Here is a 19,528-nt window from a genome sequence, read left to right as displayed (position 1 = left end):
TCATAGTGGTGTTCAAAGTCTGTGTGTACACACATGTGCATAAGCGTGCATGTGTTTATTTCACTATCTCTTGCCAGAGGTTTATATTGGAGGAAGGCAATTTTTGCAGATTTCTTTCTTTAGCCCTCTTATTCCCTGAAAATCTGCTCCAGTGGGTTGGGGTATTTTTTTGAAGTAACTGTGGGAGGTGGCACTAGGAGCTGGGGTGTGTGTGGAAAGGGAAGATAGCAAAATCTGCTTCCATAGGCTTCAGGTTAGCCACTGTGAGAACAAGATGCTGAATTCAATGGACCACTGTCCTAGTTGAGCAGGCTCTTTTCATGTTATGACAAGAGTTAATGGCAAATGTTGCATGTTCAGAGTGGTGTTAACACTCCTAAAAGAAAAAGCTGAGATTTATATTTTATATTTGGAAAGCAAATTGGGAGGAGGTTTCACATACCTCCCTTTTGCTCACAAGTAGAATTCCACAGAGAATTTTGTTTTGTGAGATCCAGCGTGTCTGTGGATCTCAGATACCATCTGTGTAGTAAGGAAACAAACCTGTCCCTTCCCATCCATTGTATGAGACTGGGATATTGCGCTATTGCACCAATAACCCACAAAAAATTGAATACGGCTGGGACACACTTTATTTAATTGATTCAGGTAGGTGTGAAGCTTCAGTTATGGAGTTTTATCCTCAGCAGTCCATGAATCTGTCACAATTTGCTTAGTAATTCAATGTCAGATCCGTTGTTGTTTTTTTAATGGCCAAATTATTAAAATGTGCAGTGTTCAAAGAATGAATGCTAGAACATTTTCTGTCCCATTTCTAGTAAGTGATATTCTTTAAAGCTCTTCCTATCATTATGGGCGAGACCTTGTTATAAGCAGGCATTTTTTTCTAAACAGTCAAAGAGCGATTTTTAAAGAATTTGGCAATGATTAACATGTCATCTGTGAAGTTCTTTTTTGTAAAAAGTGCAAAATTTTAGTTTCGGAGTTCTGTCTGAAAGAATTATAAGTCGCTTGATGATCTTAGTTCTTGTACACATGCCTGCATTTCTGTTGGCAGGGAATATGCTGTAGCAAATGTGCAGGTGTGTTGTATTACCAGCTCATTTCAAAATCAAACCAAGCAATGTAACGTAGATAAATGTTTTTATTATTGCTACAGAATGAATAAATCAAGTTTTTAAATCCTTTCCTACATGCACTTATATGCACGTTTAGTCTTTTAGATCTTCAGACCTTTCTACAAGCGGAGTCCCAATTGAGACAAATAGGTTTGAGGATCAGATTCTCAGTGTTTCCCTCAGCCTTTTATGAAGTGTGACAACTGAATGCTGAATCTCTTTGGGGCAGTATTTATTGGAGTCTGCAATAGCTCTTATCTTGATGTTTGGGAGGGACAGGGAGACTGTCAGACTGTATGGCCCTTCCCAACAACATGCTTTATAAACAGCTTTTCTACAGTGGGTTAAAGGTAAAGGGACCCCTGACCATTAGGTCCAGTCGTGACCGACTCTGGTGTTGCGTCGCTCATCTCGCTTTATTGGCCGAGGGAGCCGGCGTACAGCTTCCGGGTCATGTGGCCAGCATGACTAAGCCGCTTCTGGCGAACCAGAGCAGCGCACAGAAACACCGTTTACCTCCCTGCCGGAGCAGTACCTATTTATCTACTTGCACTTTGACGTGCTTTCGAACTGCTAGGTTGGCAGGAGCAGGGACCGAGCAACGGGAGCTCACCCTGTCACGGGGATTCGAACCGCCGACCTTCCGATCGGCAAGTCCTAGGCTCTGTGGTTTAACTCACAGTGCCACCCGCATCAGTGGGTTATGTCTTAATTAAATAAGTTGAACTTAGTTCCCATTGAAGTCTTTGGAACCCAACGTACGTCATAACAACTTGAACTGCAGTGGGAAACAACTTTAATACATCCCAGTGACCTTATTTGCCTAGTGTAGGTTGGTTGCAAGTTACCTCAAGACTTGGCCCATTTTATTTTATTTTTTGCATAGTTTGGTGCCGCATAGTTGCTTTTTATTTCAAAAACAGCCAACATTGGGAGGTACAAGATGTATCAAGACTGTGGCATGGTGAACAGAGGCTTCCTTTGCAGAACTGATTGGAATTAGTCTTCCATCACATGTCTGCTATTATTGGTACCTGCTAGCAGGGATACAGTGGGGTTGATTTAAGTCAGGGCAGTGGTGGGGGTAGGGGCTAATGCCCTCCCCTTCTATGCCACACAGCCCCGATCTGGTTCAGTCCTTCCTGTGCTGGTTATTTGTGCAAGAAAAAGTAAATGCACAACTACAAAAGAAACTGCTGTGCGACAAATGTCATGTGGAGATTGGCCCTTTGCCTTTTCAAATGCAGATCACACTGAGCCTCTGTCTTGTGGCTTCTCCAAAGAAGAACCTTGTGAGTCTCAAAACATCACTACCTTTTTTATTGACCAAAGATTTATTCAGCACAATAAACTTTCTTATGTACTGGGTTTCACTTGTTGGCTAATTCCCAGCACAGCAACAGCAGCCCAAACAACATACTTCCAAACAAAAGTGTCCAGGAAGCCATACTCCTATGAATCCTGTGTTAAAATCACATCAATGCTTCTCTGTGTGAAATCATGTCCTCCCTGATCTGCAAGCAATTTAGAAAACGGGGGGTTATTTTGCTGCAAGAAGTCTGGATTTTATTACAGCTTACATCTGTTCATTGTATATCAAGATTCATTTATTTGCTACTTTTCTACACAGAGACAATCCTTCTATGTGTCAGTTTTGCTAGAATTGTTACACGATTAAAGAAATCATAGATTAATCAACTGAGTTTGGGATTGGTTAAATTTGCATGTGCATAAAATCATCGGTTTCTGGCTATTTGTTAACTTCGCTGACTTCAATAGAGCCTCTTCCCAAGAAAATCCACAGAACTGCAATTTTCTAGCTTCCTTGGAAGAAGTGGTATGATGTCTAGGCCTTGGTTTGGGGACTGAAGCCATCAGCTTTTTTCCTTGTGAAGTTGACTCTTCCAAGGAGCCTAGAACCCACACTCAGCTCTGAGTCTCTATTCTAGCACATAACTCCTGGGATTGACAAGTACAACACAGAAAGGGCAGAAAGTCCCCTTCCAAACTGATGCCCAATTAATCAGGAGGACTTTTTGAATTTTCTTGAAGGTCTTTAATCTTTTTATCTGTTTGGGTATAATTGAAAAAAAAACATTGCAGCCCTAATTCTTATACCTGCTCCATCCGTTATTTTTGTTACAGGATGAATTCTTACAACTTCAACTTTCCCACCAGCCTTGGATTTTACCAAGCGATAACGAAAGTGAAGGAGTGGAAGCAGATCTAGATAAATGTAAGAGGTTGCTCCTTGTTTGATATAAATTGTTGGCAGCTTGGAGTAGGTACCATATTTTCACAAAATATGTGCTCTGTAAATTACTTTTTATTTCTGACAGGTTTAGTTTTTATTTGCCTACGGGAGTGAAGAACGGTGGATTTTATTGATGGGAGCTCAGCTATGTTACTGTAGGGCTGAAAGTTCATGTAGGTTATCCTCCCTGCTTACCATACCACAAACCTTAACATGCAGAGACCAAGGATAAAAAAGTTGTGCCAAGCCAAAATCTCTGTTGAATGAGTGTTGTAACACAGCCAGATACCAAGCATCCTGGAGTGCTGTCCTAAAAAGGGGGAGGGAAAGACTATAGTCCCAGCTTTAAAAACTTTGCTTGCTTGCCCCATAAACATATTTTACAGCCCCAGCTCAAGGGTGTGAGATAGACATCTTACTGGGTTAAGGAGCCTAAATAATGGACGTTAAGACAAGTAGTGTCTGCTAGTTTCCCTCCATGTGCTGAGGCTACAACAAATTATATATGGTGGCAAGTAAACATAAATAATCTTGCTGGAAATGTGAATTGCTCTGACGGTTGCTTTTTTAAAAAATCACAGTAGTTTGTAATCTGCCAGGGTGAAAATGTGTGTCATTTCCTAAACTATTTTAGATTTTATGGCTACACTGTAGCAGGCTGTTTAACCAGGTGCTTGTGAGTAGCACCTTGTGAGTAGAACTGAAACCATTTAAACAAGACATATTGAAGTAAGAAAAATCAGACTTGTGGAGAAATTGAGAGGGAAGAAAACCATTGAGCTGTTGCTTGTTTACATCAATATGACAACCACAATATATATTTTTTTAACGTAACTTGTAAATTTAGAACATCAAGCTCTAAATAATATTTATCTTATTTCTGATGGTTAGTTATTTTGCCCTTCATGTACATGTTGCCCAAGAGGCCAGGTCAGACCCAAAATCTGATGCTCACAAAGTGCTATTTGAGTCTACACACAAGGAAGTTACCTGGAAATGAGTTGCCATTGTCACTTTTCTGAGATGTGCAATGGATTAGTACATTAGATAGAGTCCTATTTGGCTCACAGAACTATCCATAGAACATTTACATGTGTGATCTGTTAGGAACTGCATGTTCACATCATTTCAGAATGTCATGCTATACATTTCAGACATTAAGCTAGGTCAAACTACTTCCTGATGGAGAAAGTTTTCCTCTGAAATCAAAGGAACCTTTCAATCCAGCCTGCACTTAGAGTAATCTCTACATTAGAGTACATGCCACAGATGTACATTTTCTTTCCAGGGTTGATTTCACACCATTTGGATCATCACTAGGTAGTTAGCTGCTGAGAATGGATGGAGCAACCCAGTCAGATAGACAGGGTACAAAATGTGGGAGCCAGTGTGGTGTAGTGGTTAAGAACAGTAGCCTCGTAATCTGGGGAACCGGGTTCACGTCTCCACTCCTCCACATGCAGCTGCTGGGTGACCTTGGGCTAGTCACACTTCACTGGAGTCTCAGCCCCACTCACCTCACAGAGTGTTTGTTGTGGGGGAGGAAGAGAAAGGAGAATGTTAGCCACTTTGAGACTCCTTAGGGTAGTGATAAAGCGATATATCAAATCCAAAATCTTCTTCTTTTTCTTTGTTTTTTTGTCTGTCGGCCTATCTATCTATCTATCTATCTATCTATCATCTATCTATTTATCAACCATCAGTTTATTTATCAACCATCAGCACAATTCCCAAAATTCAAAGCAGATTTGTGGAGTGTGCAGGGCTGCAGGGCGAGTGGAAACCAATTCCATAAATCAATTTATTTCATCAATAATTGTAGCTTGATTGTAGAAACCTCTAAGTGGTTTACAAAAAGATAAGATAATAAAATCACAAAAACTACAACCTTACTTTAGAACATACAAAAGTTAAATTACTAGAATAGATTAAAATTACTTCATGACCACATTACTGGCAGACAGACACTGTCAACCACCACCTGAGAAGAATGAATTCCTAGAGTTTTGTGAAGCTAACACCCAACCGCAGATATCACCATATGTTATTCCTGTAGTCTGGAAGAAAAACCATGTGAAACTGGTCTAGATTTTATTTTAGATTTAGTTTAAAATAAAGGGAAATCTCCTGAACCTTTTAATTTTGTCAACTAGGAATTACAACTTTGCGTCAGCTCCTTTTGTTGCTCAGTATTTATCTAAAATTCTTATTTGTTTCATTGTGAATTCTTGAAATAAATCTACAAATATTAAATTAACAGATGTTAAAGACAAATAGAGACAATAATAAGGCAACAAATTAATTTGGGCTTTTGAGAGAACCAGCATTCATGTTACTAATGCAACTACCAACACCATGTTACTAAATTAGTTCAGTCCGCTGAATTGTAATTTTAAAATCTGCTTTTTGCTTTCATGAGTAAAAACTGTTTACTTTAGCTTAAACCTGTAACATGCAAGGCGGAGAGGGGTCAAAACTCTGTAATTAAAATAATGGCTACCTTCTTGCAGATATTCTAAGGGCGCAACAGACTAGCATCTTGATTTAAACCCATATATCAACTTTCATAGTTACCTATCTTTCGCTGCATGAAGTAGGTTGTTCTTTGTACTATTTTAACCATTGGAGGAGAACAAAAATGTTTGATCTAAGCAATATTGTACTGTATGTGACATCTGAGACTGGTAAATTGGTTAAAGGAATAAGTCTTTAAAAAATAATTATATGGGGTAATGGCAACCATCTGGTTTTGGAATGTAGTTGCTGTAGCCAATCTCACAAGCGAAGGGCAACTCCTGGAAAATGCAGGCTGCCAACAGGCTGCCAACACCCAGGTGTTGAAATCTCTGTAAAGCAGAGAGCCAGTAAAAGGCCTGGCATCGTTTACAGTGCCAATTCCCAGCGTGCAGTGCAGGTAAAAGGCCAAACCATGTAAAGACCAGCCTAATTTAATTTGGGTGTGTGTGAGGAAAGTTAATGCATTAGAAATCTTCATGGACACTCTGTGCTTGATTTAGTGCCAAGAGGAATGAAACTTCATAATTTATGACTATGAGCAGAAGAGCTGTAGAATTAATCTTCACAACAACAACAGGTGTCCTTTGACGCAGCTTTTAATAAATTACATGCAGCTAATATTTACTACATTCTTCAACTTCTTCAAGATAATAACTGCCCAGGTGTAAAGCTAATTTTGGACAGTGAAAGAAAATTACACCAGCTGCACAGGTATTTGGAAAGAGAGTATCACAGTAGTCTAATGCTTTTTATAGATAGTTTTTAATCATCTGACCAGCTGAGATGAAAGAACTTCATTTATCGCAACATTATTTAATGAACATTGTACTGGGAAATTTACTGTGCGCAATCTGATGCATATCTCGTTAGAAGTATACCCCATTAGGTTTGATGGAACTTACAACAAAAAAGAGGTGCTGGTACTGTGTATCCTTGAGTACCCCCCTAAAAAAAAAAGCACTGCTCCCAGGTCAGTGTGTATGGTCCAATGATAGGAAGCTTTGAATGGAACAAGTGGAACTGAAAATCCTACTTTTTTACCAGTTCAAATAATTAAATAGCAGTTTTGTTCAGTGTTTCACAGAGAAGTCTAAAACACCATCTGCATCATTGAGAAAACAAAATAGAAAGGTTTATCAAATGAGGCTGATATGTAAACCAGAAAGCTTTTGCTCAAAATAATTCAAAAGTTTTCAGATTCAGATTCATTTATTTGTTATGATTAGCAGTGGTGTATTTTTGCCTACCTAATTCTGGGATTCCTGCCAGAATGAGGACCACAGATCATATAGCAGGCTGGCAAAACCTGAATTTCAAAATTTTATTTTTATTTTAGTATGAAATTCAGGGCTGTAGACCCTTTTGTGAACTACAAATTTAAGTCAGGAAATTTAAGTTAAACTGAATTAGTGTGGATATACCAAATTTAGGGTTGGGGTTTTTTTTACTCTATTCATTGAGGACACCATCTCTTGTTCTTGTAAGTAGACAGATACATATGGACTTCAGGTGTGTTTTGATTAAGGACCTTTGTGCATATTGAGATGTGGGTTGGCCCATTGGAATGGGCATGTGATAAAATGATGAATAGCTATACTACATCTCTACCTGAAAACTGACCTTTTTTCATTTCTGACACGTGCACACAAATGTCCCTTGATTCAACTCATTAAGGGCCAATGGCTGACCTCATTTTGAAGCCATCAGAGTATTGTTTCGTCACAAACTTATTCCAGTGAAAACAAGAACATGAATCTTGCCATATACAAAGTATCATGTTAATTGGTCCTTAAGATTTTAATGCTTGAAATACAGCCATAAACCGCAAATTGTTTCCATCATGTAATTGTCATGATTTGTTGTGATAAACCTTTTTGCGTTACTTATGAAAACAAGTGAGGTGGAATTAGAGATGCCTCAAATACTCTGCAATTGCAATTGCTGTTGCTTCTTTGGTGTCATTCCCTTCCCTCTGCTTCCTCCTTCCTGCGTTTGTCAATTGGCTGATACTACACAATTAGGGAAAATATGTGAATGAGATTGCATAGCAATGCGACATAACAAATCAGATTGGCTATGCGGTTTTATCACTGAGGGAAGAGTGGAAGACAAAGTAAATAAATAGACATCGTTGCAAAAGTTCACAAAATTGCCTAAAAAGTATTCTGAATTGCAATTATTTTATTTGTATTTATTTGGAGAGGGAGTAAAATTGTAAGTTTTAGCTCCGCTGTGAAATAAATGGCATTTGTGAAAGGGAGAAATCACAGCTGCAGACTTTTCAAGTACAGGGTGGTTTTCTTAGCAGGACTGTACAAACTGTCAGCATAACCTGAACATAGAAGTTGTTAAAGGTATGTTTTCAGGTTTGGGGCCATTTAACATTGGTATTGTAACTGCCAAGCTCTCCAAATAAGCAGTGTAATCATTCAGTTTTGGTAACCTATGCAATAAAAAGTTAGGTGATAAGTGCTTTTCCATTTAAACAAATATAGCTAAAAGCAAATTTACTGAACTATTTTATCTAAATGTGCAGTGAAATTGTGAATGCAAACAAGACTTTCCATTTTAGAACTATGATAGGGGGATTCCTAATTTATCCTGATTCCAACACTGAATATCCTTCATAGGAAATGCCAAGATAAACCATACTGGATATAAATGTTTAACTTGTCATTTAGACTTAAAAGGACTCTCTTACATTCAAATAAACATTCACAATGGTATTCCGAGCATTCAGGAGAGATTACACTTTCCTGTATACTGTGAAATTTTAAATCATTTGTGAACTTCATTTATAAACTTAGCAGAAAAGGAATATGCAGAGATAAGTCTAAAACATAGTAATTATTGCATCACTCATTTTTGAAGTCTTAGTCTTAATAAAAGTGATTGTGTCAAAAATACAAAGCCAAACAAGATGCCAATTTTCAGTAAACCTGCACTGTTCATACTTTCTTTTAAAATTGTTTTGTTAACTTTGGCACTGAAATAGCATGGCAGTCAACAAGTGAAAATTGAACGACAAATCATGCCTTCTATCCATCTTCCTTCTATCCATCATTGGGTTTGTAGTCACTCTTTACATAACATACTAAAACCACCCTCACTGGTGGGTTCTGGGGGAGGGGGGAAAGAGGAGGAATAATGAAGATGATTTGTTTTGATAATTTGTAATGTTGAAATTGTTAATATTTTTTTTTATTTAAAAAAACACCCACCCTCACTGGTAAATATCCCCACTCAGCCTTCGAGCCCACGATGGAAAACATCTTGCCCTCTTCTCCCAGGTCTTTGGCTAATTAAACAAACTATGGCCTGTTTGGGACGCGGGTGGCATTGTGGGTTACACCACAGAGCCTAGGGCTTCGCGATCAGAAGGTTGGCGATTCGAATCCCCACAACAGGGTGAGCTCCCATTGTTCGGTCCCTGCTCCTGCCAACCTCGCAGTGTGAAAGCACGTCAAAGTGCAAGTAGATAAATAGGTACCGCTCCAGTGGGAAGGTATTTCCGTGCGCTGCTCTGGTTTGCCAGAAGCGGCTTAGTCATGCTGGCCACATGACCCGGAAGCTGTACGCCGGCTCCCTTGGCCAGTAAAGCGAGATGAGCGCCGCAACCCCAGAGTCGTCCACGACTGGACCTAATGGTCAGGGGTCCCTTTACCTTTTATGGCCTGTTTAAGTGTGTGAGAGAAGAGTTACTGTTTTTGTATTGTATTTGTTTTTATATTGTAAACTGCCCTATGATCCTCAGATGAAGGTACAGTACAGTGGTCCCTCTGGTTACGTACTTAATTCATTCTGGAGGTCCATTCTTAACCTGAAACTGTTCTTAACCTGAGGTACCACTTTAGCTAATGGGGCCTCCTGCTGCCGCCGCACCGCCAGCCCGCAATTTCTGTTCTCATCCTGAAGCAAAGTTCTTAACCTGAGGTACTATTTCTGGATTAGCAGAGTCTGTAACCCGAAGCATCTGTAACCCAAGGTATAGAAATAATAATAATAATAATAATAATAATGGGCTCCAACTCCCATCATCGTCATGACTGGCTGTGCTGGCTAGGGCTGATGGGAGTTGAAATTCGTCATCATCTGAAGAGCCACAATTTCCCTATTCCTGTTCTAATCCTTAAAACATAAACTTCTGCTTACTTTAGATTTACACAAGCACATAAGGATTGCTTGTTCCTGCCACATGCAAATTTGACCTGACTTCCATACTGTCTAGGTTCCGGCCATGAAGATCCTTCCTTTATCATGAGAGTTATTGATCAGGGTTGGAACATGTTCCTGTGCAATACATTTCTTAAAGTGGCAATAATCCCTTATCACTGTGTGTAACTTCATTTAAGCTACATTTATGTATTTCATGTTCTCACTACTCATTACCAGTAAGAATACCCTTACAAAAGATGCTCACACTAATTTTCTCATGTTTCTTTTCAAGTATGTTGTTTCTAACTATTCTTTCTTTTATTGTTTTCCAGGTTTGTGAACAAAATCGGTGGAAGTAATAAAGAATGGTTTCTCATAATTATATAACCTGCAAGTGAAAAGCTCTTTTCACTGATTGTGTATAATAAAAGCTTATTTTTATAAATTCGACAGAACGTAAGTGGAATTATTTTAATGTGTGTATGCTAAAATGCACTAACCTCACATCTATCTTATTGTACAATGGCCTTAGGTAAAGATGGTTAACAGTCACTTTTTAATACATAGTCCATAATATAATGTATTTTATTTATACCCCTCTTAATTTGATATATAAAACTTTGCCTGATGAAAAGAAAGTTTTCCTTAAAAGATTTTATGCATATAACTTGACTAAGGTTTTCTACTCCTTATATTTTTCTAAACTTTCCTCATTTTTAAATCAATAAACTTTTAAAGTATTTAGCCACATCTGCCGATATGTATATATAACATTCAAATGTCACGGATGGTTGGCTTTTCACTCATAACCACGGTAGAAATTTGCTGAGACAATAGGAATGAATGGGGTGTGGGGCACGTGTGTGTTTTTTTACATGTGTTTGTGTGCATGTGTACTCACACAAGCCTAACTATTAAGAATCAGCAGTTTCACATTGCTTTTACTGAGTTCTAATTAAATCTTTTACAAAATAAAGAGACTACTAAGTGAAATAATGTGGAATGCAGCATGCACAAATGAAATATACCAGTTTATTAAATGATATTCTTTACTCATATCCTAAATGGCTTAAGCATTTGACTATATGTGTTTATGTGTGAAACAAGTTGACTATTCTGGATCTGGGTATGACATTTCTGCAAAGATTTCAAATGAAAGAGCTGTCAGAATGACTGCATTTGGTGCATTAATTTAAGCTATTTATTCTGTTAAGCATGGGTTTGGTTTAGTGCCTTCTGTTTCTCAGCCATAACCACATAATAAAGTTGCCTGCTGTTACAATAGATATACATTGTCAGATTATTGAAGAAATAAAATGAAATTCCTATCACAAATATACTGAGAATATGAGCTTTTTGTTTCATTTCTGTTTTCATTCTGAGAGCTAGTAATCATGGAGAGAGCATTCAAATAAAACATGTTTATTTTATCTAGATTCCAAGGTGGTTTACAACAGTATAAATTAGGGGTAGCCAACATGGTGCGTGCCCCCCCCAGATGTCATTGGACTACAACTCCCATGATTCCTGGTTGTTGGTCATGCCAGCTGAGGTTTATGCAAATTGTAGCCCACAACATCTGAAGGCACATTAACTACCCCCTGGCCTAGGACAAGCAAACAATGCAACATAATGCAACCAAGATACATTGATAGCAGGCAACTAAATTTAAAATGCCTGAGTGAATTAAAAAATGATGTTGAGGATGAAAAAAAGTATAGCAATATGGGCACTGGGTGAGTTTCCTTGGGGATAGCATTGTATAATGGGCTTTATGGCTTTTTAAAAAATACAATAGTGTATATTGGTGGAGACAGAAACGCCTTTCCAGGTCATTAAGATGTTTCCTGCTGCACTCTTGACCTTTCCACATTTTTACTGATGCCAATGGATGTACCGTATTGGCCCAAATATAAGCCTCAATTTTTCCAAATTTTGACTGTGAAAAGTTAAAGTATGGCTTATATTCACGACCTTACGGCTCACTTCCCTCCCAGGAAGCAGCCCTGGAGCACCGCCTGCCCACAGCTCCCAAGCCTCCCCTGAGCTGCCTAAGGAAGTAGGAAGGATGGGAGGCCGTCGGCAAAGCGGTGTAGCTCCCCTCCTTCCAGGACACAGCTCAGGTATTGTCCCCCCCCCCACTTTTAAAGGTGTGTCTTATTTGTGGGTGAAGCTTATATTCAGGCCAATACGGTATGTTAAGGAGGATAAAATTTCAACATTACTGTTAGGCAAGAGATGCAGTGGTATCAGTTTTTATGCTTAGTATTAATGGATTGCAAGGTGGGTTGTTTTGTTATTGTTACAGTTTATATCCTGCCCTTCACCCTAAGGTCCAAAGGTGGGTAATGTGAACAAGCGCAGTATCAACCAGTCTTTCTGGATGGAAACATCTACTGAAACAGCCAGCCTTGCCTTCATTTAGTGACTCCCTGATTCTTCAGTCTGTGACAGACATGCAAACCCTCCTTCTGGTAAAAATAGAAACAGTTTTCTGAATTGTGGATTTCTGCTTTCAGAGCAGTGGAATCGCATGTTGTTAAAACCCAACAACCTCAAAAGGTTGAAAACAATACATCCTCTGTGCTGTTCATTCACATCACCTTATGATCTTTCTTACAGCTTTTCCACTGAGAGCTGGATGCCTGTCTCATAGTATGTAATGCTTCTTTCAAGGACACCTTGAATTTGGCCACTTTTCTATTTGCTTGTTTGTTTTTGATTCTCAGGTAAATGGATTTCTGCAACCACAGGGGCTAGAAACACGAAAACAATGATCCTAAGAGGAGGTCAAAGACTACACAAAATACTTCTGAAACCACATACAGCCTCTATGTCACTCAGCCTTACCCTTAAGGAAAAGGAAGACATTGTGTATGTCAAGTCACCCTTGCAGGTTATAATGGAAAAGGATGTCATTCCTAATCACCCTGAATGACAGCAGGTGATAATTTCCTATAGTTTCTAGGATGTTTGTTTTAAAATGTGTACCTGTCACATATTAGAAGGAATGACGGATAAGGTAAATGTCTTATCATGCCTCTTCCCTTCAGTCATCACAACTGCATCTAGAATACATGAGGAATTCATGAGTTAATTTCAAAACGTTGCCAAAGAATGCTCCTCGGGGCCTGGTATACACACACGCCAGATCTCTCCCAAAGTGCCTGCGGTCATCATTCTCTTCCTGTTGATGTGTGTAATCCAACACCTAAGTGCTCACAATTTCAGTTTTAACAGGTATAGGCCCTTTGCTCAAATTCCAGAGCCGTTCCTTGTTGCTATTCCCTTTAGTGATGCCGCTTTATAGTATCCAGGACATGGTTATCTGCGATAGGAGTGCAGCTGGACAAACAGCTCATCTAATTTAAATCCCCTTCCCTCACCCTTGTCTTGTTGTTGAAAACAGCTGAGGGAATTGCCTGGAGCATCTGAACATATAAGTACTTTGGGAAATATATTAGCATCAGTCTCAGCCATAATTTCCTATTCACGGTTTAGGGTTATTCAGAGGATGATGTAATTTTCCTTCCCAAAGCAGATTATAGCAAGAACTAAGGTCCATATATCATGTGTTTTTTTCATTAAGTGGTAAAGCAGCGAGGCATTGTCTCTTGTCCTGATTTTTTTAAATACACGTGGAGCTATACTTAATAATAGAACAGTATATTCTATTAGACCCATTAAAATTCACAAACATTACTATGGTAGGTATATTAATTGGATACCACCCTATATCTTTCTGGCCTCAAGCGGTTGAAGGAGCAATTACTATCCATTTGGGGAAAGCTTTGCATGCCTTGGGCCATTTCACACAGCTCCGTTAAGGCCACGTTCTTTCCTTCTGTTATGCAGCACAGGTGAAAGGGGCGGGTGTGTTAAATGGTAGAAAAATAGGTTCACCCTGTATATCAGTTTCCAGCACAACAACAACAACAAATTAATTAAATTCCTGCCTTTCATCAGGTCCTAGGGAGGGTTACAACAATTTACAACTCCAAATATATTCCTCCTCCAGTATACCTGAGGGAGCGTCTCCATCCCCAGCATTCTGAGGACCAGCTTCATGGGCCTTCTGGCGGTTCCCTCACTGCGGTTCCCTGAAGTGAAGTTGCAGGGAACCAGGCAGAGGGCCTTCTCGGTAGTGGCACCCGCCCTGTGGAACGCCCTCCCATCAGATGTCAAGGAAATAACATGACTATCCTCCGTGTGCATTGTAACACAATTGGGGGGAAGCACTCGCTATAGTGGAGAGAAAGTTAATATAGTAATTACTTTCTTTCATCCTATCTTAGCCCTTAGTGCTGTTTCAAATACTTTTTGTGTGTGTTTGAGGCAATATGCCTTTTCGTGGGTGGGCAGATCTTCACTATGCTTAATGGCTGAGCTGGATGAGTTGACCCCCCAGATCCAAAAATATGTCTTTGCTTAAATATCTGGTCTGTCCTCGAACCACTAAATTATTCATGTACATAACGAATGCCAAATATCCAAGCAAATCACAGAAGATCGGGTCCGCTAGCACACCTCACATTTTAGAACATTTCCTTCCCATTTTTTGGTCATGAGTTTGGTTTGGAGCATTTATCTGCAATTAGAGGATAAGATAAATGCTTAATTGTGGTAATGCAAGCATGTAATTGCTTTTTGGCAGGTTCATGCAAAGGTAGCTCATTTCCACATTTTATTACAAGATGTGTCACCCTTTTGAAAGCTTTCAAGTAATGAGGTTTTTGTGGTAGACCTGATGAGTTCCTGTTGCAAACAGTTCCTCTAAATCCATTGTGTAACAAGACTTTTAAGCCCCCAAAGGATCTCAAAGGTGATGCTGTAAAATCTATACCGGAAGGATTCAGCCATTAGCTGCTCTGTGTGTGTGGAATAATTGAGGGATAACTGTAGAAAAGAGAGAAAAAGAATTCCCATCACATCATTAAAAAATATATATTCAAGAAAAGATGGGCACTGCAAATACTTCACCCTGCTAAAAGACAATAATATGTATGCTCAGCATATAAGATTATACTGACTTGCAGTTCACAGGCTGTCTAGTAAGTGGTTCATAGATGGTGGCAAATGTTTAGTGTGTGTTCGTGCATGTGTATATATTTGATAGGTGGATAAATATATGTAGATTATTCATTTTGAATTTTCTGGAGCAAGGCCCATCCACTGGTGCCATTTCATTGGTGGCCTGATAAGGATCTTGCCCACAGAGCCCAAATGCCTCCCAACATTGACATACATATTTAAGCTGAAAAGTGGGGCGGGGTGGAGTTGGGGGCGAGCAGCAGATCTGAGGGACGAACCATGCATTTCTGATGAGGATGGCCTTATGCAATTCAGTAGTGTTCATGCAAGAACATTAATTGAAATAAACAGATTTCTCTGCCGAGTAAATACTTTGTCTAGAATTTTGGCCAGTCCTAAGGAGGCTTTTGAAAGAAATCTTGAAAGGGTCCATATGGGATGACATTGGATTTTGCAGACAAATAGCATGATAAAATCATTCATCTGGCATTCTCTACCATGGATCCCCCCCCCCCTTTGCATTTTTGTATGAGAGGCTGAGAAATGAGCTGATGATTCAGGCCAGTGGAGAAACAACACAAGCAGCAGCCTCTGACCCTTGCAAAAAGCCGTTGCATAACTCTAGCGATGACAACAAACACTGTATTTGATTTATGGCCCAGAAACCTCCATTTAATATTCACCATATGGCACTTCTCACCCCCTACTTTGTTCAAAATCCATGGCAGTCACACACGGAGTGGTAAACCTTGTTCCCAGGGGGCTTCACTAAGACCGGCGATGCTGCAGTATGGCATATTGATGGATCATGAAAAGGACTGGTAATTAAATCATTCTGGAGTCCTTTAGGACAGAGCTCTGGGTTCTCAAACCTCATTGCGTGATATTGACTTATAAGAGATGGAGCCTTGTTTTGACCCCATGTTGCTTGAAACATGCTTTGGCTGGTAGCATGAAGAAAATCTTGTTTAAAAGCCTCTTCGTAAAATATGACTAAAGTATTTTAATTGTTTAATTTGGTTATAGGGCTAAAGCAGGCCAACATCCAGTCTAACTTGCACAGTGCTGGCTCTGTTAGAGAGCAACTCTGTGGTGATGGTAGGGAGATTCCATAACAGAGCAACCACCTCATCCAAATGGCCTGGCTGGATGCAGAGGAGTGGTGGAAAGCACCAGCTGAGGGACCGGTGGTGGGATGGTGACGAGTGGTCAGAGGGAGAAGCAGCAGACTGGGAAGAGGCGGTGTCAGCAGCAGGAGATGACAGGGTTTAGTGAGCAGGAAGAGGCTGTGGCAGAGAGCAGTTCAGATTGACTCTGAGGCTGAAGCAGAGACTGGAGGGGAGGGTGACCAAGACCAAAGTGGAGACAGGCTGCTGAAGAATCCCCCTCCTGCTGTAACCAGCTCTCCTGCCTCCCCGCCCAAGTCTCTAAGCACACACAGAGAAATGGAAAGAGCAGAACAGAAGTTGGTTTTGCTCAGATGTAGTTTTGAGACTGCGTGGGAGAAACCCAGGAGAGGAGGATCCTTAGGGATGAGAAGGCAGGGATCTTTAGTCCTCACAACTATGTCATCAACCTACCGGAAAGGCTTGCTGAGACTGCTACGCCGGAACTGTATTTTGGTTTATTTGAATAAAGAGTTAACTTCACTGGCATCGGTGACTTATTACTTTAGTGCTGATCTGCATCTGACTCATTCCTGACATCAAAGCTTTGCTGGCATACTGCATTCAGGACAAGGAATGGAGGCAAGGTTTTTCCTGTGGGGTAGAGATTTTCAGCTCTCATTGTGGTCAATGGACTACATTAGGTGAACGAGGCATCCTGTGGATCTTTTTTCAGCTTGAAATAAAATAAAGGCACACATAAGCCTCAGCTTTGCTTCTTCTTTACCAAAACAAGTACTATTGAATTTCATATGACTGGCCTCATCAATGAACTGGATTAGAGCCAGCAAGCCATAGCTCAATTGTTGTGGGTGGTTCCTCTGTGCAGGTGAAAGGAAAGCACCTTGTTCTAAATGAATTTACACACTCCATGAAGGGACAGGTATGAATCTTAGGGGTACTGTTGAATTCCAAATGGTCAGTGGAGTCACAAAAATTCATCCATGGCATGAAGTGGCTTCTGTTACTTTCATCTGGTGGCTCATCAGGTGTCCTCAACCCCAGCAGACTCTGAGGTAAGTTCTGATTGTGCACACAGCCCCAAGGGTAACACTAGAGAAAACTCCCACAGTCCAATGGTCAAATACAGGTCAGGTCCAATGCAATGAGAAAGGTTTGAAGTCAAACTGTAAGGCCAGATTCTAACCTCTGCAGAAGGTTGGAATGCTAGGGTCGGTTCCAAAATTGTAGTCCAGTGGAGTTCCTGAAATAGCCAAGCTGTGGTCAATCAACAGTGAAAGCTGAGCAGACACAGATTCTCTGCCTTTCTTCCCTTTCCCCACTCCCAATCTTGTTTGACGCACCTGAGCTTGCATCAACTGAGTAGCTGTCTCCACTTAACAAATCATGTGACCCTCACCTGCTCTGAGCTTAATCAAGCAGAGTGGCCACAAACCTCTTCCCAGTCCTAACGAGCATCATGATCTTCACCTGGTCAACTAGTAAGCTGGGCTGTGTTCTTTTGCCTGCCTCAGCCTTTTAGAGTGCACTTCCTGCTGTTCCTGATGCCTCAGAGCTTGCTGTGTTTGTGGACACTGGGGCACCTCTGGTTCTGCCGATGGGTCTACTTCTGGCGCCTGTGAAACATCAGCTGCCCCATTGACGTTCTCTGATGTGAGTACCTCCTGAGTCCCCAACCTCTCCTTCATTTTCACCTTGTCCCAGTACACTCCTCACAAGAATCTTCTTCCCTTTCCTTGGTGTCCTGCCACTTTGACATCTGGATGAGGATAACTTGGCTTCATTTGTTTGTGTGCTGGTAACTTCCTGATTAGACTTCTCCAGTGTATAGTACTGTACATAAAGCTGCCTTTGGAAGTGGCACAGAAACTACAAGTCTTGGTCAGGGTTGGTGAGAGTTGTAGTTCCTATCCCTCTGCTGTACATGTCCACAGGTTCATATTAATACTTGTCCATGTGGCGGTGTACAGAACTGTATATAGCACACTGTGTGTGTGTGAACAGTACTTGAAGCTGTGCAAGTAAAATATATTTCAGGCATTTAAAAATCAAGGGGTTTCTGTATGCTGTATGTATGTTTTTCTTCAACTTTAGTAGACGTTTCTGAGGAGGTCACCCTCTGTTTTGTCTTCCTTCAAGAAAGTTATCTTATCCAACAAAAATAGAAAACCTAATTTTTATATATCATGATTCAAGTACCAAGCCACTGCCTACATAAATCTCAAAGCCAAGCAGATAAGCCATTGCTTTTGAGGATAGCTTTAATGTTTATTGGCCCTCAAAGCTTAAACATGGCCCTGGTAAAGTTTGAGATAAATTCCAATAGTCCCCAACACGTCAAAATTAAATATATCAGTCAGTTTATACCTTGATCAGTTCACTTAGGGCCTCCTGCTTTTCCTTGGTAGAACAAATGACAGAGCCACAGGTGGTTGGAGCAGGAATAGATTTCAAGCAGAATCCAGAATTCGAAATACCCTTCAGATAGAATGTCTCCTTTTTTCAAGCTATTTGAATACAGAAAATATTGCAGAGACCCCCCCACCTTCCAAAATGAAAAGGCATTAACATATGCTATCGTCACAGCCAGACATGGCTTTTTAACACTTTCCAGTTAATTCTTGTCTTTATAGTAATTAAAATGATACCGACATTATACTCTCATCTGTTCAGCAAACAGATTATAAAGTCTGGCTCCTTGGTTTTAAGCACTGTCAATGGAACATGTGAAGTCAGGCAATGTTAATTGTTCCAAACTATTTCTATACAACTTATGCACACCCTCAAAATTGATTCTTCTCTTGTCGAGACAGCAGCAAAGTCATATATTCCCATTTGATTCCCCACCCAATTAGATGCAGAATTTCTTTGTTAGATTCAAAGTCTCATAGTTAAAGGAAAGATTAGCTCAACAGGTTTGTGGTTGTTCCCTTTCTCTTTTTTCAAAAGTGAACACTGCCTATTTTAAATGAATTTTAGAGAGCACCACCTACTTTTGGAGACCAGCATTGAAACAAGTGAGATAAAACCAAGGTTGTAGGAATTCGCCATAGTTGTGTGAAATGCCAAGGAGGAAACAACATGGAACTGGGAATTTGGAATGCATTATTTTATTCATTCATTCATTCATTCATTCATCCAATTTCTAACCAACTTTACATTTGGTATGGTCCCAGAGTGGTTTACAGGCATCAAAACAGTAAAATTTGAAACAGCAAATGTAAACATTAATGGAAGTATCACACGAACTACAGTGTAGCGGGTGACCAATCAACAATACTTAATGAATTGTTTATACCAAAGACCCAAGTGAAGAAGCCATTATT

The 19,528-nt window shown here is 40.0% G+C and overlaps 1 protein-coding gene across 3 annotated transcripts in view; it reads left to right on the top strand.

Annotated features, from left to right (window-relative positions):
* The window catches only part of LOC309373902 (uncharacterized protein C8orf34 homolog), an 87,115-nt gene extending 75,736 nt beyond the window's left edge, over window positions 1-11,379 (top strand). For 2 of the 3 annotated variants that reach the window (XM_081918440.1, XM_081918441.1), the window contains exons 13-14: window positions 3,264-3,354; window positions 10,377-11,379. In XM_081918440.1, coding sequence (XP_081774566.1) covers window positions 3,264-3,354; window positions 10,377-10,384 — 99 coding nt within the window. In that variant the 3' untranslated portion in view covers window positions 10,385-11,379. Of the gene's footprint in view, window positions 1-3,263; window positions 3,393-10,376 lie in introns of those variants that run through there. The other variant, XM_081918439.1, reaches the window with a different exon arrangement.
* Window positions 11,380-19,528: the final 8,149 nt, after the last annotated feature.

This window comes from Podarcis melisellensis, assembly GCF_964234715.1.
Source record: "Podarcis melisellensis genome assembly, chromosome: 7".
NCBI classification, from domain to species: Eukaryota; Metazoa; Chordata; class Lepidosauria; order Squamata; family Lacertidae; genus Podarcis; species Podarcis melisellensis.
This window is presented reverse-complemented; position numbering and strand designations above follow the sequence as displayed.